Raw genomic sequence first — 27235 nt, forward strand, 5'->3', positions numbered from 1 at the left:
GGATAGGATAAAGTAATCCTTCTCACCCCCCCCCCCCTTAAAAGACCTAGATGCACTATTGTAAAGTGGCTGTTCCACTGGATGTCATAAGGTGAAAGCACCAATTTGTAAGTCGCTCTGGATAAGAGCGTCTGCTAAATGACTTAAATGTAATGTAATGTAATGTCTCTAATGTAGAATGTTGAAAAACTCTTGCACTTACTTTGGAGACTCTGGGGTCAAAGGAAGTGGCAGGGTGGTTGGTTTGGCTGCAGAACACAAAGGAACATGGGTAATTATTTAACTACATAGATAACAAGTTGAGGCAAAAGAGATTAGGTCCACGTCTGCAAATCAATCTCAGATTGGTACATTAACAGAAGGCAGCATTCCAAAACCCAACCCAGTACGGTTAGCATAATGCTCTCTTGCTATTGATTTACAAGAGCAAAAAAACGACATCAGTCATTTTTGTTCACTTTTGTTCACTGTTGACTTTGTGAGGATGAAGTGATGGAATTGGCAAGTGTACAGAATACAGAGTTTGACACAGATATCTCACTCAATAAAAAAAAACTAAAGAGGCGATGGCACAAACAGCACACTGGGCGGTGGTGGTCGTAGTGACTAATGGGAGGTGGTGGTGGTCGTAGTGGTTAATGGGAGGTGGTGGTGGTCGTAGTGACTAATGGGAGGTGGTGGTGGTCGTAGTGACTAATGGGAGGTGGTGGTGGTCGTAGTGGTTAATGGGAGGTGGTGGTGGTCGTAGTGACTAATGGGAGGTGGTGGTGGTCGTAGTGGTTAATGGGAGGTGGTGGTGGTCGTAGTGACTAATGGGAGGTGGTGGTGGTCGTAGTGGTTCATGGGAGGTGGTGGTGGTCGTAGTGACTAATGGGAGGTGGTGGTGGTCGTAGTGGTTAATGGGAGGTGGTGGTGGTCGTAGTGGTTAATGGGAGGTGGTGGTGGTCGTAGTGGCTAATGGGAGGTGGTGGTGGTCGTAGTGGTTAATGGGAGGTGGTGGTGGTCGTAGTGGCTAATGGGAGGTAGTGGTGGTTGTAGAGGCTAATGGGAGGTGGTGGTGGTCGTAGTGGCTAATGGGAGGTAGTGGTGGTCGTAGTGGCTAATGGGAGGTGGTGGTCGTAGTGGCTAATGGGAGGTGGTTTTGGTCGTAGTGGCTAATGGGAGGTGGTGGTGGTCGTAGTGGCTAATGGGAGGTGGTGGTCGTAGTGGCTAATGGGAGGTAGTGGTGGTGGTGGCTAATGGGAGGTAGTGGTGGTAAATGGGAGGTAGTGGTGGTCGTAGTGGCTAGTGGCTATGGGAGGTAGTGGTGGTCGTGTGGCTAATAGGAGGTAGTGGTGGTCGTAGTGGCTAATGGGAGGTAGTGGTGGTCATAGTGGCTAATGGGAGGTAGTGGTGGTCGTAGTGGCTAATGGGAGGTAGTGGTGGTCGTAGAGGCTAATGGGAGGTGGTGGTCGTAGTGGCTAATGGGAGGTGGTGGTCGTAGTGGCTAATGGGAGGTAGTGGTGGTCATAGTGGCTAATGGGAGGTGGTGGTGGTCGTAGTGGTTAATGGGAGGTGGTGGTGGTCGTAGTGGCTAATGGGAGGTGGTGGTGGTCGTAGTGGTTAATGGGAGGTGGTGGTGGTCGTAGTGGCTAATGGGAGGTGGTGGTGGTCGTAGTGGCATAGTGGTTAATGGGAGGTAGTGGTGGTTGTAGAGGCTAATGGGAGGTGGTGGTGGTCGTAGTGGCTAATGGGAGGTAGTGGTGGTCGTAGTGGCTAATGGGAGGTGGTGGTCGTAGTGGCTAATGGGAGGTGGTTTTGGTCGTAGTGGCTAATGGGAGGTGGTGGTGGTCGTAGTGGCTAATGGGAGGTGGTGGTCGTAGTGGCTAATGGGAGGTAGTGGTGGTCGTAGTGGCTAATGGGAGGTAGTGGTGGTCGTAGTGGCTAATGGGAGGTAGTGGTGGTCGTAGTGGCTAATGGGAGGTAGTGGTGGTCGTAGTGGCTAATAGCTAATGGGGTAGTGGTGGTCGTAGAGGCTAATGGGAGGTGGTGGTCGTAGTGGCTAATGGGAGGTGGTGGTCGTAGTGGCTAATGGGAGGTAGTGGTGGTCATAGTGGCTAATGGGAGGTGGTGGTGGTCGTAGTGGTTAATGGGAGGTGGTGGTGGTCGTAGTGGCTAATGGGAGGTGGTGGTGGTCGTAGTGGTTAGTGGTGGTGGTCTAATGGGAGGTGGTGGTGGTCGTAGGTGGTGGTGGTGGTCGTAGTGGCTAATGGGAGGTAGTGGTGGTCGTAGTGGCTAATGGGAGGTAGTGGTGGTCGTAGTGGCTAATGGGAGGTAGTGGTGGTCGTAGTGGTTAATGGGAGGTGGTGGTCGGTGGCTAATGGGAGGTAGTGGTGGTAATGGGAGGTAGTGGTGGTCGGTGGCTAATGGGAGGTGGTGGTCTAATGGGAGGTAGGTAGTGGTGGGAGGTAGTGGTGGTCGTAGTGGCTAATGGGAGGTGGTGGTGGTGGCTAATGGGAGGTGGTGGTGATCGTAGTGGCTAATGGGAGGTAGTGGTGGTCGTGGCTAATGGGAGGTGGTGGTGGTCGTAGTGTGGCTAATGGGAGGTGGTGGTGGTCGTAGTGGCTAATGGGAGGTGGTGGTGGTCGTAATGGGAGGTAGTGGCTAATGGGAGGTGGTGGTGGTCGTAGTGGCTAATGGGAGGTGGTGGTGGTCGTAGTGGCTAATGGGAGGTAGTGGTGGTCGTAGTGGCTAATGGGAGGTAGTGGTGGTCGTAGTGGCTAATGGGAGGTAGGTGGTGGTCAGTGGCTAATGGGAGGTGGTGGTGGTCGGTAGTGGCTAATGGGAGGTAGTGGTGGTGGTAGTGGCTAATGGGAGGTGGTGGTGGTGGCTAATGGGAGGTGGTGGTGGCTAATGGGATGTGTGGTGGTGGCGGCTAATGAGAGGTGGTGGTGGTAGGGGCTAATGGGAGGTGGTGGTGGTCGTAGTGGCTAATGGGAGGTGTGGTGGTCGTAGTGGCTAATGGGAGGTGGGTGGTCGTAGTGGCTAATGGGAGGTAGTGGTGGTCATAGTGGCGTAATGGGAGGTGGTGGTGGTGGCTAATGGGAGGTAGTGGTGGTCGTAGTGGTTAATGGCTAATGGGAGGTGGTGGTGGTCGGGAGGTGGTGGTCGTAGTGGCTGGCTAATGGGAGGTGGTGGTGGTCGTAGTGGTTAATGGGAGGTGGTGGTGGTCGTAGTGGCTAATGGGAGGTGGTGGTGGTCGTAGTGGTTAATGGGAGGTGGTGGTGGTCGTAGTGGCTAATGGGAGGTGGTGGTGGTCGTAGTGGTTAATGGGAGGTGGTGGTGGTCGTAGTGGCTAATGGGAGGTGGCGGTCGTAGTGGCTAATGGGAGGTAGTGGTGGTCATAGTGGCTAATGGGAGGTAGTGGTGGTCGTAGTGGCTAATGGGAGGTAGTGGTGGTCGTAGTGGTTAATGGGAGGTGGTGGTCGTAGTGGCTAATGGGAGGTGGTGGTCGTAGTGGCTAATGGGAGGTAGTGGTGGTCGTAGTGGCTAATGGGAGGTAGTGGTGGTCGTAGTGGCTAACGGGAGGTGGTGGTGGTGGTGGTAGTGGCTAATGGGAGGTGGTGGTCGTAGTGGCTAATGGGAGGCGGTGGTGGCTAATGGGATGTGGTGGTGGTGGTAGCGGCTAATGGGAGGTGGTGGTGGTGGTAGTGGCTAATGGGAGGTGGTGGTCGTAGTGGCTAATGGGAGGTGGTGGTGGCTAATGGGATGGTGGTGGTGGTAGGTGGCTAATGGGAGGTGGTGGTGGTGGTGGTAGTGGCTAATGGGAGGTGGTGGTGGTGGCTAATGGTGGTGGTGAGGTGGTGGTGGGTAGTGGCTAATGGGAGGTGGTGGTGGCTAATGGGATGTGGTGGTGGCGGTAGCGGCTAATGAGAGGTGGTGGTGGTAGGGGCTAATGGGAGGTGGTAGTGGTAGGGGCTAATGGGAGGTGGTGGTGGTGGTAGCGGCTAATGGGAGGTGGTGGTGGTGGCTAATGGGAGGTGGTGGTGGTCGTGGTGGCTAAGGTGGGGGATGGTGGTGGGATGTGTGGTGGTGGCTAATGGGAGGTGGTGGTGGTAGGGGCTAATGGGAGGTGGTGGTGGTAGGGCTAATGGGAGGTGGTGGTGGTAATGGGAGGTGGTGGTAAGGGCTAATGGGGAGGTGGTGGTGGCCCCTGTAGTGGAGGTGGTGGTGGAGGTAGCGCCTAAAGAGAGGTGGTGGTGGTAGGGGCTAATGGGAGGTGGTGGTGGTAGGGGCTAATGGGAGGTGGTGGTGGTGGCTAATGGGAGGTGGTGGTGGTTGGTAATGGGAGGTTTGTGGTGGTAGCGGCTAATGGGAGGTGGTGGTGGAGGTAGTGCCTAATGAGAGGTGGTGGTGGTCGTAGTGGCTAATGGGGGATGGTGGTGGTGGCGGCTAATGGGAGGTGGTGGTGGTAGGGGCTAATGGGAGGTGGTGGTGGTAGCGGCTAATGGGAGGTGGTGGTGGTAGCAGCTAATGGGAGGTGGTGGTGGTGGTAGCGGCTAATGGGAGGTGGTTATGGTAGTGGCTATGAAGTAATTGTTGCATGCATTTGGAACCAAAAGCAGAGGAAGAAAGGAGAGTCAAGGAATCTTGTGCAGTTGCCTGAGGCTCTGGCTGTCTCCAAATGCAGTTAAAGAGTGTCGCTCAGTCAGACAATTAAGTCATTAGGGCAGTACTCTGCCCAGAGTAGCTAGGTAGACATTCAGCACCTCCGCTTGATCCAGCCAGATAGTGTTTGATTTAACAAATGCCATGCTGAATCAAAACATAACAGGCTACTACCCCTCTCCCACCTCCCTGTTAAGTCAATGTTGAGGCAAGGGTCTGTACCAATTCTAAAGAATGCCTTTTGGAATAGATGGTGCACCAAGCAATTTATTTTTTGTACTCAGAGTGATAGCGTCGAATTAGCATTGGGGTTAGTGTGTAGGCAAACTGGGAAGTGGTTAAAGCAGGAGAGGGAGAAGAGAGAGGGCAGGGATGCAGCGATGATTACCTAACAACGGGAGGCTCTGGTCCTCGGGGTGCCTGCAGACTGCCTGCATGTGTAGGTGCTGCTGTGTGACGGAGGGAGTGGGGTCTGGATTTCTAGAATCTGGGAAGAATGGGCTTGGCAGGCCCCATGAAAGCGCCATGGGGCTGCCTATGGCATCATCATCGCGAACATCCACCCCGAAACAGTCAGCCTGCTCCACCAGGCCAACCTCTAGCCAGCCCAGTCCCAGCCCCAAATCTAGCCCCTGGTCTGGCTGGCTAACCCAGCTGCCTAGGCCTAAGCTCTCGGCCAACAGGGGGTCCGAATCAGGCTCCTTGGCCTGTCTGAGACCCCATCTGCAGGGATCGATATTGACAGTCCCTCTGTGCTCCTTCTCCTCCACCACAATAGCCTGGCTGGGACACTGATCCCTCTCCAGGACTCCAGAGCTCATTCTTGAAGAACGGCTCTTGCAAGGCTGAGGGGTAGTAGTGGGCGGGAGCAAGTGGGCCTGATAGCGGGCGGGCCTCTGCTTGGAGGTCAGCAGCTGGCTAAGCAACGGATGCCCTGGCTCCTCCTCTCTTTTCTTAACGGTCACTGCGATGTGCCTAGGCGCCGCCCCACCGCGGTCATGCCTGCCCCAGCACTCAATTGCCCGAGTGGCAGCGCCCGGCTTATGGCAACGCCCACAGCTGCCTGTCTGACCCGTCTCTCTAGGAGGGAGAGAATAAGAATGCATGTACCTAATGAACCTAGCGGCTGCCAGGCGCCCCGCGTCCACCGCAGGCTGCAGACCTGGCGGCCTTCCTTCTTCACTGGACGGCCTGCGCTCCAGTTTGGGGCAGGCATGGGCGCTGTCGTTCCTACGTGCCTGGGGGACACGAGCGGGTGCCGCCGCGGGTTCGGACTGTCCCTCAGTGCCACCAGCCCCATGAGCGCAGCGACGCCACTTCCCAGCCCCCACACCAGCCACACTACACTCGCCAGCAGCCCGGCTCTCACCTCGCTGGTGATGTGGCTGCTGCTGCTGCTGCTGTGACACGACAGACGACGAGGACGACTTCTTCTTGGAGGCGATCGAGGAGGAGGAGGAGGAGAGGGAGGAGAAGGAAGTGGTGGAGGACGGTGAGGAGGAGGAGGACGAGGCGCCCAGCAGGCCGCCCTTGTCTTTGCCGCCTCCCCCCCAGGCGCTCTTGGCTTCGCTGGCTTTGGTCTGGAGGAGGATGTCGTCGGTGGCGGTCAAGTACTTGAGCAGCTCGGTGCACGGGCGCCTCACTAGACGGCTCTGCTGCGGACAGCCCCCCCTCGGCTTGCTGTTCCAGGAGATCTCCGTCTGCAGGGGGGTGAAAGAAAAAGAGAGGAAGAAAGAGAGTGGAAGAGAGAGAGTGAGGCTCAGCATAGCGGGTCGCCCAACTGTCTGGGAGGCGGTGGTGGGAGCGCCGCCCGCCCATCATCTTAATTGCGTGGCCCCCGAGCGCCACCGCAGCAGCACTGTCCTCAGGGAGCCTTCCAAGCACCGTGCTCCAGAAATGGATGTCAAAAGTACGGTTTAAAAATAGACTTTTCAGAGATGTGTAAGCTGTGTGTATGCACTGTTTACCAGACAACAATGCTCCAAATTCATTTTCTTTAAGCACTGGGGGACGTATATTCAGGCGTATATTCATACATTTTTCCAAACAAGGAAAGAGTAAACAAACGCATTATTTATGTGCCATCGTACTAAATAAAAATCTAATCTTCAAGCGCATTCATCATGTTCCAATGAAATGCTGCAGGTAGCAAAATACTGGAACCACCTACTTCATTTAATTGGCATTCCTGTGCCCATTATACTTAAACCCAGTGAAATACTAGATTATCTCAAAAGAAACCCATTCGCCCTACAGAACAGTAACAGTAAGAAAGGGTAACAACATCAAGACTGTATGACTAGATATTTAAATCTAGATCGAGCAGCATCAATCTTACCGCTTGTCAACGTTTGATTTTCCACAGACACCGTTACAAGGGAGGGGGGGATAAGTGCTTTAGCTAATGAGACAACAGTCCTGAAACAGGCAATCAGGCTGTTTTCATTACGAGATGGCCCCCAGGAGGGTACAGTGGAACAGAAGTTTAACATCTTCCAAGGCCAAAAAATACAAGAAGAACTGAGACGGTAAACAAACATGAAGGGGCCCACGGAAGCGTTGCATTTGAAGTGAACCAATGGCGCGACTGGGTAGCTACCTTGACAACAGCAGGTGGTGGTCTGATCCGGTGGTTGCTGGTTGCATGGTTTTGTGCCTTGTCACCTATGTATTGATTATAGCTGAGCTGGGAGTTCGCGGGCGCCAGAAGGAGCTTCTTCAGCTGCAAAAGACCCAAACAGAACGGGGAAGAAAAGGGGAGGAGGAGGAACGAATGGAGAAAAAAGGGGTGAGCAGAGTTAGAGTTTCCCCAAACGCTGCCTCTGAAATGTCATCATTTCACTCAGTTAAACAATCCGAGAGAGATGGTCAATGCTTTTGTAAATGTGTGACTGAGGATGTTTGATTCATCTCAGTGTACAGAAACACAGAAACAGTATGAAGACAAACGCATTGCCGCCTATCAATAGAGGCCTTTCACCTCGTTGTTTACAGTGCCAAAAGGACAAGTCAAAGAGGTAACCTGTCTTTCACCTCGTTGTTTACAGTGCTCAAAAACCTGTCTTTCACCTCGTTGTTTACAGTGCTAAAAGGACAAGTCAAAGAGGTAACCTGTCTTTCACCTCGTTGTTTACAGTGCTAAAGGACAAGTCAAAGAGGTAACCTGTCTTTCACCTCAGTGCTAAAAGTTAACCTGTCTTTCACCTCGTTGTTTACAGTGCTAAAAGGACAAGTCAAAGAGGTAACCTGTCTTTCACAGTGCTAAAAGGACAAGTTGTTTTCACAGTTTACAGTAAAAGGACAAGTCAAAGAGGTAACCTGTCTTTCACCTCAGTGCTTGTTTACAGTGCTAAAAGGACAAGTCAAAGAGGTAACCTGTCTTTCACCTCGTTGTTTACAGTGCTAAAAGGACAAGTCAAAGAGGTAACCTGTCTTTCACCTCGTTGTTTACAGTGCTAAAAGGACAAGTCAAAGAGGTAACCTGTCTTTCACCTCGTTGTTTACAGTGCTAAAAGGACAAGTCAAAGAGGTAACCTGTCTTTCACCTCGTTGTTTACAGTGCTAAAAGGACAAGTCAAAGAGGTAACCTGTCTTTCACCTCGTTGTTTACAGTGCTAAAAGGACAAGTCAAAGAGGTAACCTGTCTTTCACCTCGTTGTTTACAGTGCTAAAAGGACAAGTCAAAGAGGTAACCTGTCTTTCACCTCGTTGTTTACAGTGCTAAAAGGACAAGTCAAAGAGGTAACCTGTCTTTCACCTCGTTGTTTACAGTGCTAAAAGGACAAGTCAAAGAGGTAACCTGTCTTTCACCTCGTTGTTTACAGTGCTAAAAGGACAAGTCAAAGAGGTAACCTGTCTTTCACCTCGTTGTTTACAGTGCTAAAAGGACAAGTCAAAGAGGTAACCTGTCTTTCACCTCGTTGTTTACAGTGCCAAAAGGACAAGTCAAAGAGGTAACCTGTCTTTCCATGGCAGGTGTTTTGGGATATTGACACAATGTGCTTTACTAGTGTGATTCACAGAACAATGAGGAGGGGTGGCATTAAATACATGGACTATGACTCAACAAAATAAACAACAATTCAGGTAAAAAGGCCTGATCGAATAAATGATGCCACTGTCGTTATATGAGGTGAGATGGATTTAATTTTTCATCCCTAGCTTGATTTCAAGGCCCGTGGCATAATGTCGACCATAACAGACCCACCGCTGTGCATGTTTCATTACATTGGCGCTGCTCGTACGCTACAATGTAATTAACACCTCACAGCTAACACTGAGCCATTCGATTTCCTCTTTCATCCAGGCATCTGCATCATGGTCAGCTCAGCACACAGACATGCACGGGGGGGGGCTGCTTCACTGGCCTGCTTCGCTCGCAGTGCCTTATCTGGTGTTGGCGGTGGCCCCAGGAAAGGGGCTGGAACGAAGGGGGTGTGCTGGGGGATGAGGGTTTATGGTCGTGGATGGTGGGGAATTGGGTGGTGGTTGTGGTGGAGGTAGGGATAAAAGAGGGGTAGTGGAACAGAGTCTTACCAGGGAGGGTTCCTCTGGTTCGGGGGTGCGCGGCGAGCCGTCAGGGGTGGAGGGACAGCTCTGGTCACTGGCATTGGTCACGTCCCCATCTGCCAGGGCCTCGAACGAAGGCAATCCGTCCTCGTCCACTGGGATGCTGTCCAGGGTTTCTGTAAGCACTGCCAGCAAGTTGGCCTCATTTTCCTCATCTATCTTCTTGGGAGGGGAAGAGAGAGAGAGAGAGAAAGGGAGGGAGAGAGATGGAAAGAGAGAGCGGGAGTGAAAGAGAGATCAGGAGTGAAAGAGAGAGCGGGAGGGAGGGAGGGAGGGAGAAATAGGACATTTTAGTTTGGAGAAGTTGCTTTAGCAATACGTCTTTTCTTTGCAGATGGGGATGGGAGGGCGAGTGTTTACACGCTTCTATTGTTCATAGAGTAGGCCAGTTTTGCAGCAGAGCGGCTCGTTTCAGCAGTCCTATCTTTTTAAAAACAACTCTCTCTGTGCGCATGAGAGTCAGCCCTGTCACTCATATTTTAAGCATGCAGCTTACTGGACCAAAATAATATCTCCCCCAAGAAATCCATTAACAAGGCTGACACACAGCAAAGCGTCTAGGGGGGAGGGAAGTTGAGTCGCCTCAATCCCCCAACTCTTCCCTCAGAAAAGGGAACGATCGACTTGTCGACAAGATGTTTGCAAGACATCCTCCGATAAGGCGAATTACCGCCGGCTAACGCTAAATTAATCTGATATTTTTAAGTGTCGGGAAAAGACAACTGACGTTCGTGGAGGAGCATGTGCGGAGGGAGGGGATGTTGTGAGTTTGCTGCAGCTGTTTCCCACTTAAAGGGGTGACATAATGAGAGAGGGAGCAAATGAGACAGAGAGGGAGCGATGTGGCCTGCCTAGCATCGACAGGGGAGCTGAGAGAGACAGAGGATTATGGAGGGGGGAGACAACAGGCACTGGAAGTTCCAGGACCAAAACCCAGGGGAACCGGGAAAAAGTTAAACAGCGAGTCGCCAATAAGAATAAGAACAAATCCTTTTATACCACATGGCAGGATTAACATCGCTTGCCGATAGCGTGCAGCGATCATCGCGCCAAAGGGGAACCATCCCTAAAGATAGCGCCGCTTGCCTGCTCATGCTTGGCTCCCACATGCAGACAATTACTCCAGGCCGCTTGCTCCCATTCAACCCCTCTGAGTTTCCTACGATTACACACCGCCGTGGACATGTCATTTCCCCCCCCCCCCTTTTCTTGCTTAGATGACACAGATAGCCTCAGCAATTGTGTTAGCCATCTGACAGGGAGGAGAATGTGAATCCAATGCTCTTTCATACGATATTCATCCTCTAACAACATAAAAGTGACATATTTCACAGAGATAACAAAACGGTGACTGGGGCCACGCCAGCACTGGCAGTAAATGGTTTGCAGGAAATTGCTCTCGATGAGGTACCATGCTGTTTAATTACTTGCAAAGAGCTTCAATCCACTGTGCCGGAACCTCTGTTGCCGTTCCCAGTTTTCAGACATCCCACTATATTAGCCGAGCGCTAAGCGGGTGGGTAATAACAGTTGATACAGACAGAGACTTTTCTTAGAACCTAACACTCGCTCCTCAGCTCGAAAATTGTAACTGGGATCATTTCAGATTATCTCAAAACGAGAACCATCTGTTTGGATTCAACTTGAACAACTTTTCACAGAAGGCTAGGGTCACACTTTTTCCAGTCGTTTTTGGCAGCGAAATCGAGACCTCCATCTTACCTAAGTGCCAGTCAAATTTCACCACGCCACCGAGCTTCATCGGCAGGAGTGGTCCCAGGAATATCACCCCGGATAATACGCGACCGTGGCAAATCTATACCTGGGTTCAAATACATGTGTATTCGAGCATCTGTTATTTCAACAAAACAAATCTGTGTATTTGAGTATTTTCAAATACACAGCCCAAAACAAGTACTTTTATTTGAGTATTTCAATGGTTCTTTGTAAAAAAAAAAATGGTGTGCCAACTAGTTTTTGAGAGTATTTTCAAACATTTATTTCAAATATTACTTTCAAATACCTGGGTTAAATGCATGGGAGTGTACTTGAGTCATTGTATTTTAGTATTTTCAAATACTTTACAAGTGTATTTCCAAATACATTAAAATATTTAACTATTTGTCTTTTCAAATAAAAAATATCTGAATAGTTACTTTGAATGTATGTGAAAGTATTTGAGATATTTGAAATAGTATTTGAACCCAGGTCTGCTGTTTGAAAAAAAAAGAGTTTGAACAACTCTTACTAAAGTCTAGAGGACTGTAAATGCAGTGAAAGGGACTCTTGTAAAAGCTCAAGTCGTGGCGGTCATGCTACAGGCCTTGCTAAAGCTCCGGCTGGTGAGTCCCAGGCCAGTCAGAGGATTTTCAGGGGCTGTGGAAAAAGAAGAGACCTGGGTAAGTGGTTATCCTCTAGAGAGAGCCCCTGTCCAGCAAAGCCCAGCTTTGCCACGCCAGCTTAAGACTATCCTCACGCCACTTCACCAGACCAAAGTCAATCCACTACCTCTTGACTCGTCACCACCCAAAAGCTATGCAACCCCAAAGGAGGATGACATCAGAGCTAACCTGGCAACCCAATGACGGCCGCGTCCACATTTATCGATTACCAGAGCGGCTGTTTAGAGACCGAAAAGGGTGTGGCAAAGGAAAAAGATATGGCCTCGGTGGGAGCACCATCTCTCCCATCCCGGTTAATGGACCTCACCCAATTAAAGAGATATTAACCATCCAAGACTAAATGTAGGATCACGATATATTAACCAGCTTCAATTCCAAAGGGTGCCATTCATGGCTGTTTTACTCCAAGCGTTTCAATTAGCCATAAAGCATGATGGCAGGCGCCGGTAGGGCCGCTCCATCTTTCTCCCCCCTCCCTCCTACCCGCGTATCCCTCTACCTCTCACTTCGGGGAGAAGAGAAAGCAGCACACCAGTCGCTCATTATCAGGTGAGGGTCTTTTGTTATCAGACGGACTGTCTTTGAAATCGTCCTTGCTTTCAACTCTTTGACTGAGTTCCGCCGAGCCAATTGTGACCCAGAGATATTATTCATGTCCCTGGTAACGGGATGTGTGTTTTTTTTGTTAGTTATAAATACAGACTTTTGAACTCTGACTTTTGAAATCCAATTTAAAACAATGAATTGCTTCTTGAAGATTTGTAGCCTCTGAGCAATGTCCCAGGGATCACATTTCAAGTGCAATGCATCTTTACATCTTTGAAGAAACGGGAATAATAAAAAACACTATTCAATGTTTCTGCAATTACAAACCTGACCATTTAATAACACACAGGTTCATCTCATACACTGCTGTGATCTCACAATGAGAGACAGAAACTGTTACAACTGCCACTCAGGGAGAAGAAGATAACCCCCCTAAATGAGTCATCTGGTTCTGAAAGTATGGCTTAGACTCGCTCCGCAAATACAGGGAGAAGAAAAAGAAGAAAAAAAAAAGAGACCAGTCTACTCAGACAGAAAACATTTCTTAATAAATTGGCCTGCGAATTGATCGGGGTTAAATCCATGCCTTGACAATTGAATTGTGCTACTTCGTCTAGAGATGCACTGCGTACCAAACATTAGGAACACCTGCTCTTTCCATGACATGGACTGACCAGGTGAACCCAGGTGAAAGCTATGATCCCTTATTGATGTCTCCTGTTAAATCCACTTCAATCAGTGTAGATGATGGGGAGGAGACGGGTTAAAGAAGGATTTTTAAGTCTTGAGATAATTGAGACATGGGTTGTGTCTGTGTGGCATTCAGAGGGTGCATGGGCAAGACAAAATATTTAAGTGCCTTTGAACAGGGTATGGTAGTAGATGCCAGGCACACTGGTTTGTGTCAAGAACTGCAACGCTGCTGGGTTTTTCACGCTCAACAGTTCCCTGTGTGTATCAAGAATGGTACACTAACCAAAGGACATCCAGCCAACTTGACATAACTGTGGGAAGCATTGGAGGGAACATGGGCCAGCATGCCTGTGGAACTCTTTTGACACCTTGTACAGTCCATGCGCCGGCTGTTCTGAGGGGTGAGTGGAGCAACTCAATATTAGGAAGGTGTTCCTAATGTTTTGTAAACTCAGTGTATATTTCTCTCACACTCACAATTTCAAAGGCATTCCCTCGGACGATATTATACGAGTAGCCAGGGGGGGGGTCACCTCAACGCGGCATTACATTTTATTTAGATTTCATAAACAAATAATGTATTCTGTATTATTGCCCCAGATTTCAGAGAACATGAATCAAAGTCAGTCACTGCTGAGGCGTTAGTCGAGCTGACACGACGGCTGGTCACACAGGCGCAACATATGGCAGGAGAGGGACGAGGGGAAGGGGAGAGGGGGCGAGGAGGGGAGAGGGGGCGAGAAGGGAGGGAAGGGGGTAGGAGAGGGGGAGGAGAGGGAAGGGAGGAGAACGGGGGAGAGGGGGGGGGGGGGGGAGTAGAGGTGCAGCAAGATGCAGAGCATAGACATGTCATGCAGCCACCAGAGACGACCAGTCATTTAGCACTCATTATCTGCTAGTGAGAGAGAAGAACATTGTAACCTATAGGACTGACACAATACAATACTGTGCTGTATAGATCTGGTGTGTGTGTACATGTGTCTGTGTTGTGTCTATGTCTATGTCTGTGACTGGCTGCACTGTTCATCTCAGTTCTTTGAAACATAAAACTACATGTTAAAACTGTCAAATTGATCAAGGCCATGCCAGAGTTGAAGGCTGGTCTCCTTTGACCATCTGGCTATGGGAGTCAACAGTGCGTTGGATTATTCAAAGCCCATTTTCCAAGCAAACGATCCTTCGGGCTAGAAGAGACCGGGTTCTGCTTGCTCTGGACATAAGGCTCACTGCGTGGCATCGGTCAACACCTTCAAATGGTCGCAAGCCAAGAGAAGACTATCGCCCCTGCTCCACGCACACACAAATACACGCACACACACACATAAGCGCGCACACACACACAGCCCATTTACCCAGCAGTAAATGTGTAATTCCTTGAGGTGTCTGGGTTCCTCTCTGAACACAGATAAGAGTGGTCAACAGCAGCACAGTGGGTCGTCCGGAACAATACTCTCTGAATACAGATGAGTGGTCAATAGCAGCACCGTGGGTCGTGCAGACCAATACTCAACCCTGATGAACAACAGGACTCATCTCCACACCTGCCTAAGCTCCTAGGAATGTACTAATAGAGATCCTGCAGTAGTACAATAACCATTGACCGTTTGATCCAAACCAGAACTTTTGGCCCACACGCGGTTTCTCAGTTGCATCACATCAAGGAGTGACGTCAAAGACAGGACATCTCTGTCAGATGTCACTCCCATTGACAACCAGTGTGAATATTCTACAGTGGAAACTCCATTCGACATGTCAATGAAGCCTCGGACTGTGTGAGAGAGAAGTGTTCGAGCGAGGGAGCGCTGATGTGTCTCCTGGGAACCATTTGGACCGTTAGAGCGCTATCAGATGAGAACAGAGAGAGAGAGAGACAGAGACAGAGAGGGAGGAAGAGAGGGAGAAAATCCTCCGGTGACCAATTCTCTGTCGAAGACCGTCAAACCTGACAACTCGCTCGGATTCTGAGAGAAACCTAGACGTGTTCCCAAGAAACTCTACTCTGCTTTGTAAAAGGTTGACGGACAGTCTTTGACCGACAGTTCCAGCACTCCTGCCACAATTCCTGACTGAAATCCTGACCTGAAACAAGACCAGGTCTCGGAGATCTGCTGACGCCACCTCGCCCTACGGCCATTTTTAGACTTCAGCCTTGCATGTCGTACAGTACTGTTGTACCTCGGGGTCAAAAGTCAGGAGAGAGTCGGCAAAAAATACACCACCACCACAACATCATCATCATCAGCAGGCATGAAATAAAATGTCATCCTTGGTCAGGATTCTCTAAGCAGGTGTACCCATGACAGAAACACACAAACACAACAGCTAGTTCTCGAACGAGCAACAAACGAAGGGAAGGACAGTGATACACCACCAGCAAGGGGGAACAGAAAGCTTAAAACAAACTCTACTCCCCTCCAGGAAGTTTGGACTTGTCCGCCCACCACCACTGCCGACGACAACTGAAACTCTCCAGGTACTAGAATCGCTAGTCTAAGGAGAGGCTTTTAGTCACAAGTGTTACGGGCCCAGGAGAGCCCTGCGATCACCAAACAGCTGAAGCCAAACCACGAGGGGGGTTTATATTAACAGTGTGAGCAGGAGAATCTATATCTAAGGCCTAACGCAGAGCTGCTGTCGTTTTTTTCCCCTCTTTCCAACAGATGGTGTTCTTCGGTTTGTTTTACTCCAATGTAATTATACACCAATGTTTGAATGCTCTTTGCCGTGGTGGTCTGGGGGTAAAAAATGTTTTGTATTAGCCAGGTCGATGCAAGAAATGAAGGCGCTGGCGTTCCTACTTAGGTGAAATGGGAATTCTGACACGAGTGCTTTGCTTTTATCAAACATTCCACTGGATATACAGAAGTGAGTTAAGGGAATATTTTCTGGCCGTTTTTCTCATAACATGCAAATAGCTGTTTGCTTGAGTAGGCAGCCATGAATCTGCAGTGCTAAGCATCCCTTGGTACGTGTCGGCGCGTAGATGGTGAGTAGAAGGAGAGAGAGATGGGTGGAGGAGGGGCTGCTCTGACATCAATCCAGTTAAACGGACATTGTCACGTTTCCTTCACGCACGTCGGTAACCGTTACCGTCAGTGTAACAAACAAAACCATCACAAATTGGGGGGGGGGGGTTGCAAGGAGAGAGAGCAGAATGGTCAAAGCCTCTCCTTTTCTCACAGAACGGCCAAGGATAACATCCGCTGCCCCCCCTCCATCCCTCCCTCCCTCTCCTGACCTTTCAGACCCTGCCAAGCTCATCAACGGCTGCAGGCCTTTTCATTTGTCACAGTATTATCAGAGGAGGATGGGGAGAGCAAGGAGAGAGCAAGGATGGGGTGGACAGATACTGTATCACACAGTAGTGTTGTGTACTGGGATGCAAACAGGAAAATATTGTTATGCAGGGAAGCACACTTCTGCTTCTAATGTGTGTGTGTGTGTGTGTGTGGGGGGGGTATTGTGTATGCTTGTTGGAGAGTATGGACCCAACATCACAAATGTATGGTAATTGAAACCACAGAAATCTTTTTGGAAAATGCAGTCAATTTGATTATGCGGCAAAAGGTCACCCTATTCAATTTACACTCTACGCGGAGTACAATACAGAGGGGAGATAACACCTGAAATGATCTTATCAAGCTTACAGACCTCAGCACTTACCTACTGCATTAAAGCTATTTGCTGATTACTAAATAAACGCATTATCTTTTACCTTGACTTCTGAGCATGGGTGTGGCTTTGTTTCCCCCCCGTTTCAGGTCAGGGTGCTGCACCAGGTAACCCTGGTCCGTGCCTGGACTTTGTGAGCAATGGAGCTGGGATGGAGGGATTTGGAGCTAGCACTTTTTGGGAAAACGGATTCTCCTGGAAAGAGTCGATTGTTTGAGACAGCTAGATAATCAGGTCGACAGCACTCACAGAGGACAAACACTTTATTCCCTGAATGTGTCATTGCACAGTTTCATAACAAACGTGTGTTCTTCCTGCCAGTGAGAATGAACACGCTAATCTCTTAACACACACACACACACTTCTCTCTCACACACACACACACACACACACACACACACACACACCATGAGAATGTCCGTGCCACAGCTTTCTCCCTAGCCTACTGTCTGTCGGTGGTGCTGATTGTCAAGCCATGTGAGTCATCCCACTCTCTCAAGCGCAAGGAGTTACTTCAAGAGCTTCTTCAACTATTTAAGGCCCTGTCTGAGACCAAACGTTCAATTATAGAAAAACACAAGCTGGAACCATATGCATGCTCTAAGGTTAGCATAGCTCTACTGATCTGAGTGTAATTCTGGAATGACCAGGTTGGGGACAGAGTTTGAAGAGGAGACACTGCAAAACAACATGCAAGAGACCGAACAGACAAACTAAATCCGGTCTATAAAGCCAATTGTATATTTCCAGTGCAGACAAAGACATCCTATTCTATGGAGTAGGGGCCAAGGGGCTGGCTATAGGCTAGTGATAGGCACTAGTGAAGAAATGCTAGCTTCAGTTAAAGGTGGCTGAGCTGGTCTGGGGAGGGCTGCACACCTCTGATCGATATGCCTCTCCTGGAGAGTAGAAGTGGAGGATCACACAGGACTGATAGCGCTTCACATCTAATCACTGAACCAATGGATTGAAGGTCTCCCTCTTGGCTTCTTTCTTTTGTTCACTGGCTCTCCCTATCTCTCTGTCCCTCTCTACCCCTACTTATCTCACTATCTCTCTGTCCCTCTCTAACCCTACTTATCTCTCTGTCCCTCTCTACCCCTACTTCTCTCACTATCTCTCTGTCCCTCTCTACCCCTACTTATCTCACTATCTCTCTGTCCCTCTCTACCCCTACTTATCTCTCTGTCCCTCTCTACCCCTACTTCTCTCCCTATCTCTCTGTCCCTCTCTACCCCTACTTATCTCACTATCTCTCTGTCCCTCTCTACCCCTACTTATCTCACTATCTCTCAGTCCCTCTCTACCCCTACTTCTCTCACTATCTCTCTGTCCCTCTCTACCCCTACTTCTCTCACTATCTCTCTGTCCCTCTCTACCCCTACTTATCTCACTATCTCTCTGTCCCTCTCTACCCCTACTTATCTCACTATCTCTCTGTCCCTCTCTACCCCTACTTATCTCACTATCTCTCTGTCCCTCTCTACCCCTACTTATCTCACTATCTCTCTGTCCCTCTCTACCCCTACTTATCTCACTATCTCTCTGTCCCTCTCTACCCCTACTTATCTCACTATCTCTCTGTCCCTCTCTACCCCTACTTATATCTCTGTCCCTCTCTACCCCTACTTCTCTCACTATCTCTCTGTCCCTCTCTACCCCTACTTCTCTCACTATCTCTCTGTCCCTCTCTACCCCTACTTCTCTCACTATCTCTCTGTCCCTCTCTATCCCTACTTCTCTCACTATCTCTCTGTCCCTCTACCCCTACTTATCTCACTATCTCTCTGTCCCTCTCTACCCCTACTTATCTCACTATCTCTCTGTCCCTCTCTACCCCTACTTATCTCTCTGTCCCTCTCTACCCCTACTTATCTCTCTGTCCCTCTCTACCCCTACTTATCTCTCTGTCCCTCTCTACCCATACTTAACTCTCTGTCCCTCTCTACCCCTACTTCTCTCACTATCTCTCTGTCCCTCTCTACCCCTACTTCTCTCATTATCTCTCTACCCCTACTTCTCTCAGTCCCTCTCTACCCCTACTTCTCTCACTATCTCTCTGTCCCTCTCTACCCCTACTTCTCTCACTATCTCTCTGTCCCTCTCTACCCCTACTTCTCTCACTATCTCTCTGTCCCTCTCTACCCCTACTTATCTCACTATCTCTCTGTCCCTCTCTACCCCTACTTATCTCACTATCTCTCTGTCCCTCTCTACCCCTACTTCTCTCACTATCTCGCTGTCCCTCTCTGCACCTATTTCTCTCACTATCTCTCTCTGTCCCTATTTCTCTCTCTCTTTTTCTGCCCCTCTCTCTATCCCTATTTTTTCTCACTTTCTCTCTCTGTCTACCCCTATTTCTCTCCCTCTTTCCATCTCTCTCTCGCTCCGTGCCCATTGCATAAGTCTGTGTGTGTAAATAGCATTCCAGGAATCCAGTGTTCTTACACCCATTTGAAAGAATACAGTATTAAATAATACAGGAAGGGTTGGCTTGCTGTTTGAGTTTCTGTGTATATGTGGGTGAGGGGGGCTAAGCATTTCTGGCCTGGTTAAACAGAAGTGGTCCTGAAAGGCTCTTAGTAGAGATTACCCCCTCGCACTAAAAATAGCCACGCAACCACCAACAGACACACACAGACAGACACACACACAGATACACACACAGGAAGCCTATGGAAGTGCAGCGGCTAGTCATTTATCACATGCAAATGGAACCATATTGTTCTGAGTTGTCTCACTCACATGTGCGTGCTCAGGCGCACATACACTCACACACCACACACACTAGCTATTGGTATAGCTGGAGGAAGTGTCCGTGTCTATTTAGTGCAGCAACGGCCTGACAACTTTACTCCTTAATCTCACTCTTAGAACAACACACACACACACACACACAGAAGGAAAAACACACACACACAAAATACACCCTCACCTACACACACATAAAATACACCCCACACACACAGATAAAATACACCCATCCTATACAAACACAGGTAAAATAAACCCCCCCCACACACACAGATAAAATACACCCCCCACACACAGATAAAATACACCCCCCCACACACACAGAGATAAAATACACCGCCCACACACACACACACAGATAAAATACACCCCCACACACACACACACACACACACACAAACACAGAAAGAAAAAATACACCCCCACACACACACAGTTAAAATACACCCTCTCACACACACACAGATAAAATACACCCCCTCACACACATACCAATAAAATACACCCCCTTTCTTACACACACACACACACCACACACACACACACACACCACCCTCACAGTTAAAATACACCCCCTCACACACACACACAGTTAAAATACACCCCCCCCACACACACACAGTTTGAATACACCCCACACACACAAAAGTCCCTCTACTTGTATTTGAGGTGAAAATGATTAATCAGACACCTTATCGTTATCAACAGCTCATGGTCCTCCTGGAATCAGAAGTTGTTGTTGACTCAATGGAGGAGCGTAGTCAGAGAAATGCTGATGAATGTCTTGCTCAAGCTGTGTATGCAACTGGTTCACCTCTAATGCAAACAGGCAATTGTGTGATTTCTGAACGAAGCAAATCATAGAGAAAGCTGTTTGTGGGCCAGGAATAATGAACTACATCATCTCCACCCCTCAACCAATATTCTACAAAAGCACAGACACAATGGACAACAGACACACGGGTCTCTATACTGCAGATGAGCTGAAGGCGGTCATCAATGACCTTGGACCACAGAAGGTATGTGCACTGGTGACAGACAATGCTGTGAACATGAAGGCTGCTTGGTCTAAAGTGGAGGAGTCCTACCCTCACATCACACCCACTGTCTGTGCTGTTCATGCATTGAATCTGCTCCTCAAGGACATCATGGCACTGAACACAATGGATACACTCTACAAGAGAGCCAAGGAAATGGTTAGGTATGTGAAGGGTTATCAAGTTATAGCAGCAATCTACCTCACCAAGCAAAGTGAGAAGAATAAGAGCACCACATTGAAGCTGCCCAGCAACACCTGTTGGTGTGATGTTGTCATCATGTTTGACAGTCTCCTGGAGAGGAAGGAGTCTCTCCACGAAATGGCCATATCAAAGTCTGCCGATATGGACAGCCACATCATGAGGATCCTCCTGGATGATGTATTTTGAGAGAGAGTGGTAAGCAGCCTGAATCTCCTGAAACCTATAGCAGTAGCCATTGAGGGAGACAATCCCATCCTGTCTGATGTTCATCAGACTCTGCTTGCAGATGTAAGAGAAGAAATTGGTACTGCCGTGCCCACTTCACTGTTGCTCCAAGCAGAGGAAACTGCAGTTCTGAAATACATCAAAAAGCATGAAGCCTGAAGCCCACACACACCGCAGCGTACATGTTGGACCCCAAGTACGCTGGCAAGAGCATCCTGTCTGGTGCAGAGATCATCACGGCCTATGGTGTCATCACTACCGTGTCTCGCCACCTTGGCCTGGATGAGGGCAAGGTTCTTGGCAGTCTGGTGAAGTACACTTCCAAGCAAGGGCTTTAGGATGGTGATGCAATATGGCAGTCGTGCCAACATCTCATCAGCCACCTGGTGGAAGGGACTTTGTGGATCTGTGGCTCTTTCCCCTGTTGCCTCCATCATCCTCCAAATCCCACCAACATCAGCTGCCTCAGAGTGAAACAGGTCCTTGTTTGGGAACACACACACCAAAGCACACAACAGGCTGAACAATACAAGGGTTGAAAAATTGGTGGCCATCCATGCAAATTTGAAGCTTTTTGACACTGACAACGAGCCATCCTCAACAAGGTTGGAAAGTGACAGTGAAGATGGAAATGTTAGATTACTTGTTAGATATTACTGCATGGTCGGAACTAGAAGCACAAGCATTTCACTACACTCGCATTAACATCTGCTAACCATGTGTATGTGACCAATACAATTTGATTTGATGTGAAGATGAGGCCTCAGAGTCTGATGTTCAAGAGGTGGACATTGAGGAGGTCCAGGGAGAAGAAATGGAAGCCTGAGAGGAAGACAACCAAAGCTTTTGTTTCTAGACTATCATTTTACAGATGTATGTTGAAAAGATTTTTGAAAGATGCGATGGATCATTGGGGATCATTCAATATTCCCTTTCTTTTGTTGTTCAGTGAAATCATCCCATGTGAAGAGTCAACTCATTTAATTAAAGTGAAAATTCATAACTAAATAGTATTTTTTTTATTTCTATTGGAAGGATTAAATCATTTGCAATCATTTATACTTATGAAATGAAGGTAAAATGTTTATATTTCTGTCTCCATATGATAAATGGGTAAATATATACAATGGTACTAATATTAATTTGCATATATTTGATTTAATTCCCATATATTCCCGTTAATTCCCACAGAAGGTTCAACCGCTGAATATTCCCCAAAATGTGCAACCCTACCCCCCACACACCCATACCCCCCCTGCCCAGTTAAAATACCCCTCCCACACACAGTTAAAATACACCCCCCACACAGTTAAAATAACCCCCACACACAGTTAAAATAACCCCCACACAGTTAAAATACCCTCCCACACATACAGTTAAAATACCCCCCACACACAGTTAAAATACCCCCCACACACACACACAGTTAAAATAACCCCCACACAGTTAAAATACCCTCCCACACATACAGTTAAAATACCCCCCACACACACACACACACACATTACAACCTCAAAGGAAACACAACCTATCCTAATAGACAATAAACCAGCTATGGGGGCTTGACTCAAGTGGCTGGTGAACACTGTCTACTTTGACGTGACCGTTTCATGATTAACCTTTACCCCCATGTCCTCATTAGGGCCTTCGGGAAGGGGACAGGCATGACTCTAGGTCCCATAGTGGGTCGCCAGCCTGGTGTCGTCAGATGTCACAGTCAATGGGTTTTCCATCCAGGCAATGTACATCCAGTTCAGATTATATTATTAGACACACACACCCCCGAAACATTAGGTCCGGCTAGCACACTACACACACACAAACGCTACACACACACACACACACACACACACACACACACACACACGCTCTACACACACACTTTACACCCACACCCACACACTCTACACAAACACACACACACACACACACACACTACACACCCACAAACACACTCTACACACACACTCTACACACTCTAAGTGTGTGTGTGTGTGTGTGTGTGTGTGTGTGTGTGTGTGTGTGTGTGTGTGTGTGTGTGTGTGTGTGTGTGTGTGTGTGTGTGTGTGTGTGTGCAGGTGTCATATTAACCAGAAGAAATCAGCCAATATGTTTGAGGAGACTCAGGTGAGACAAACAGCCAGCCAGTTAGCCAGCCAGTCAGTCAGTCAACCAGTCAGTCAACCAGTCAGCCAACCAGTCAGCCAACCAGTCAGTCAGCCAACCAGTCAGTCAGTCAGCCAACCAGTCAGTCAACCAGTCAGCCAGCCAGTCAGTTAGCCAACCAGCCAGTCAGCCAACCAGTCAGCCAGCCAGTCAGTCAACCAGTCAGCCAACCAGTCAGTCAGTCCGCCAGCCAGTCAGTCAACCAGTCAGCCAGCCAGTCAAAGAGTCTTGGGGTGAATTCATTTGTTTATGCCCACTGAAACTTTCTAACAGGGCTGCTTGCGGATGGTGTGTGTGTGTGTGTGTGTGTGTGTGTGTGTGTGTGTGTGTGTGTGTGTGTGTGTGTGTGTGTGTGTGAGAGAGAGAGTTGGAGAGCCAGTGGACTGTTCTACCAGGGAGGGAGAGATCGAGAGAGAGAGAAGGATAGAGGGGGAAGGAGAAAGAGGGAGAGTCTTTGCTGTGGAGTGAATCTGACAGACGCTTGGAGATAACGCTCGGACTCAACCATCGTGTGTGTATGTGTGTGCGTTTGTCAGTTAGGGCTGTGGCTGTCACAAAATTTAGTCAGACGGTGATTGTCAAGCAAATAACTTCCGGTCTCACGGTAATTGACTGTTAATTAACATGAACACATTTAGCATCTCCTGGCTTCCACTCATAGCCTACAAGCCACTGATACAGACCTCTGTAGCATCTACATTTTAAAAAGTCTAATAAATCACAATAAATCAATTATATATGTTAGACAGGTCTAAAGAAACATGGTATGAAGAAAATGTATTTCAGAAGAACAGAATAACATACTGAGTTGTCCTTGTGTTAGGCCGTGACCTGGCTATGACATATGGCTGTGGGTTACACTAGTTCATTTAGCAGACAACATTTGCTTAGAGAGAATCCCGTGGCATTATTTTATATTATTTTATAGTATGAAGAATACATAGCTGAATATAATAGAAAGGATATTTTCTCCAAACTATTTGAGGGACTGTACATGAGGCTATTCTGTGTTGAGTGGTTAACAAAGAAATAGGTACTCCTATATGCTTCATTTAGAGTTATTAATGTAACTTTAGTTGTTCTACAAATGTTGGGCTATATGTTTAGATTTTTAATACATTCTAAGGCTGCATGATGCGACTAATGATGATTTGAAAAAGGTTTGCTCAGGCTGTACACAGTCTACCATTCACAATTTGACAAGCACTTGATAATGTCTCAAATTTCACGGCGGCATCCCCTTTGTGTGGCCGTAACGCACCTTAAAAAAATCGATGCCTATTTGCGGCCAGTTTCCATTGTGCACTTGGGCTGAATATAATAATTATAATTCCCTTCTCCCTGAGTGCTGCGTGGCTCTCCATAACATGATCAGGTCTTTCTCACAGGCTATAAGTGAAGACAGACACATCAGGGATGCAACTGCGTGCTTCCTTATCCAATTCCGAGGTGCATATTGAAGATATTGGAAGAACGGTCCACATTTACTTTGTCAGCCAGCAAGATGAGTAGGTCTAACGAACAGCTAAAGCACTAGCCTATGTCAATCTACTATCCCCCATAGTACAAAAGTTGACCTATTCTATTCTGTGCGAGAAGTAAATATTCCAAACATAGTCTGGGACTTTTTTACACAATGAGGAAGACGCAACAGATCCGAACGTTTAGCTTTAAATGTTGATAGACTATTAGGCTATTTGTTCACATTATAAGCGCAGCAATGCGCACATGGCAGTAGGCTAAAAGTGCAAATGTTCCATTAGCGAGAAAAGACCATTATCAAAAGTGACCACAAATGTGATTATGCATGTACTGCTTTTATTATAGAGGTGCATTTTTATGGTGAAAATGATCTTCCCCAAACTTCAAACTCAGGCGCTGCGAATGTATGCCAGTTAGGGTCTACACTCGTTGTAAAGCAGATTAATGTTCTTTAAGAAGTTATTTAGCCACTTTAGTTGTCATTAGGGATGCACAATATATTGGTGAACATATCGGAATTGGCTGATATTAGCTAAAGATGCCAACATCGTTATCGGCCCGATGTCTAGTTTACCTCCGATGTTTTCAAAAACGATGTCAAAGCGTTCTCTGTCGTGGGTGATGTTGGCTTTTCGCTTTTTGCTCAACTGGTCGAGCACCGGTACACACTAACGTTACCAAGTGAGCTGTTGTTCAGATGTTGCCCTACTGGAGTTACACAGTAATAGTGTCACTGCTATTAGCTTCACGACATACTATGGAACTTCATTTGGGTCTTTGCGTGTCAAAAAAAATACATGTCAAATAACACTATTTGACAATAACACTATTTGACGCGTTAAATAAGCTTTAAATTTGACACGTCAAATAACAGTTCTATTATAGAATGTTGTGTGTTCTGAATTTGCATGTGCAAGCCAAGCAGCATCACTACTATCAGTAGCACTGTCAAAGATGCACAGAAATGTCTGCAAACAAGCAAACACCATCCACGAACGATGTGTTTACAATACCTCGTTGGTAATAAAGCATTATTTGTTCCACCTCAACTTCTGGGGTATCTAGCTAGATTTAGCTTGGTACCTAGCTAGCACCAATACAACCAGCCTGAAAACATTGGCCAGTAGAAACTGCAGTCACTTTCACTATTCTTAGCAATGATTTAGAAATCCTTGTGAGTAAGTATTTGCAAGGTAGCCACTTGTTGTTCGCGTATTGAAATTGAACTTCAGTTCATGAAAATAAATAGCTAGCCAGCTACTTAACTCTGTTGCCCAAAGCTAACGTTATAAGCAGCCAGCTAGCTTCATCTGGCTAGTGAGGGTTATGTGTTGTGAAGCTAGCCACAGTAAGGATTAGTCATAATAGTGGAATTTGCAGTTTGCCTTCAATATAAAAGTACCTCTTTGAAAGTGATGCAGAAGGCTACAATTGGTGGAATTTATGCCATATTTAGACTAGATAATGTTAAACAAGGTTGGAATGTGAAGCAATGAATTGGGGTATCAGTCTACTTGGTGACACCCACAGAACACAATTGTTCTGAAGCGTTTATGCAAATATTAGCGTTGTAGCTCTTATCGTGCACTGTGACTGTGTGAAATCACCTCCCCAGTCATCCTATTGTGTGTATTGACAATCATATTGCACTGTACAGCTTTACTTACGGATTGGGGATCAATGTTGATTTTATATAACAACATTCCAACCTTGTTTAGCATGATCTATTCAATTATGGCATAAATCTACTATTTGTATGCATTTGTATCACTGTCAATGACATACTTTTATTTTGAAGGCTAACTGCAAAGTCCACTATTGTAGCTAATCCTTATTGTGGCTAGCTTCACATAGATGGGTCCGACACCATTAATCATAGTGTTATTTGACGTGTATCTTTTTTGACATGCAAAGATCCAAACGGCGTTCCATAGAATTAGAATGAAACGACTGAATAAATGAACAACGAACCAGCACAGTAAGTAACTGAAAAAAATAGGTTTTGATTAGGTTTTACTGGAAATGGGGACAGACGTAAATGCAAACAAAATAACTTTTTGATCAGTGTGGTGTGTGTGTATTATTTAACTATACTTTATTTAACTAGGCAAGTCAGTAAAGAACAAATTCTTATTTACAATAGCGGCCTACCCTGGCCAAACCAGAACAACGCTAAGCCTATTATGCGCTGCCCTATGGGACTTCCAATCACAGCCGAATGTGATACAGCTTGGATTCAAACCAGGGACTGTAGTGACGCCTCTTGCACTGAGATGCAGTGCCTTAGACCGCTGCGTCCATGTGTGTGTGTTAATTATTTAACTGTACTAGAATACTTAAAAGGCTGCAAAAATGTTAAATATTGGTTATCTGTATCGTTTCTTTTGGCAAGGAAAATATTGGATATCGGTATCAGCATATATGTCATATTGGTGCATCACTAGTTGTGATTCAAACCTTATCAAAACATTTAGGCCTATGGGCTAGGCTACATGTGGTGTGCGACTATGATTCAAAAAAGTTTTAAAAAGGCACTGCTTTTGCTTTATGCTGGGCATCATTCAGAAGTGATAATATATAATTCACAAGTGATAGGCTAATATTGTCACCCATCAGACTATTCTTGATTTCATCTTGTCTTTACATATACTAAATAAAATATGTGTGAAATTTGTTTTGATTTAGAATGGACCATTTATCATGCACCTGTCTCGAAACAGGGGCAGCGGAAAAAAATACATGTCATCTATGCACTTAAATAGCAAATGGAGGACGCTTTTCCCATGGTTAATTTTCATGCCAGCCAGGTACGCTATGCTCCTGTTGTTAAGAGAAGCA

General features: G+C 47.4%; 1 protein-coding gene across 5 annotated transcripts in view; it reads right to left on the minus strand.

Annotated features, from left to right (window-relative positions):
* LOC115133557 (peroxisome proliferator-activated receptor gamma coactivator 1-alpha-like) overlaps positions 1-27235 on the minus strand; it is a 65134-nt gene that overhangs the window by 25546 nt on the left and 12353 nt on the right. For 2 of the 5 annotated variants that reach the window (XM_029666925.2, XM_029666927.2), the window contains exons 3-6: positions 9184-9378; positions 7247-7369; positions 5036-6347; positions 203-248 (exon numbers count right to left, since the gene is read on the minus strand). In XM_029666925.2, coding sequence (XP_029522785.1) covers positions 203-248; positions 5036-6347; positions 7247-7369; positions 9184-9378 — 1676 coding nt within the window. The remainder of the gene's footprint in view (positions 1-202; positions 249-5035; positions 6348-7246; positions 7370-9183; positions 9379-27235) is intronic. The other 3 variants (XM_029666931.2, XM_065021907.1, XM_029666929.2) reach the window with 3 other exon arrangements.

The sequence above is a fragment of the Oncorhynchus nerka genome, linkage group LG8 (genome assembly GCF_034236695.1).
Source record: "Oncorhynchus nerka isolate Pitt River linkage group LG8, Oner_Uvic_2.0, whole genome shotgun sequence".
Classification (NCBI taxonomy): Eukaryota; Metazoa; Chordata; class Actinopteri; order Salmoniformes; family Salmonidae; genus Oncorhynchus; species Oncorhynchus nerka.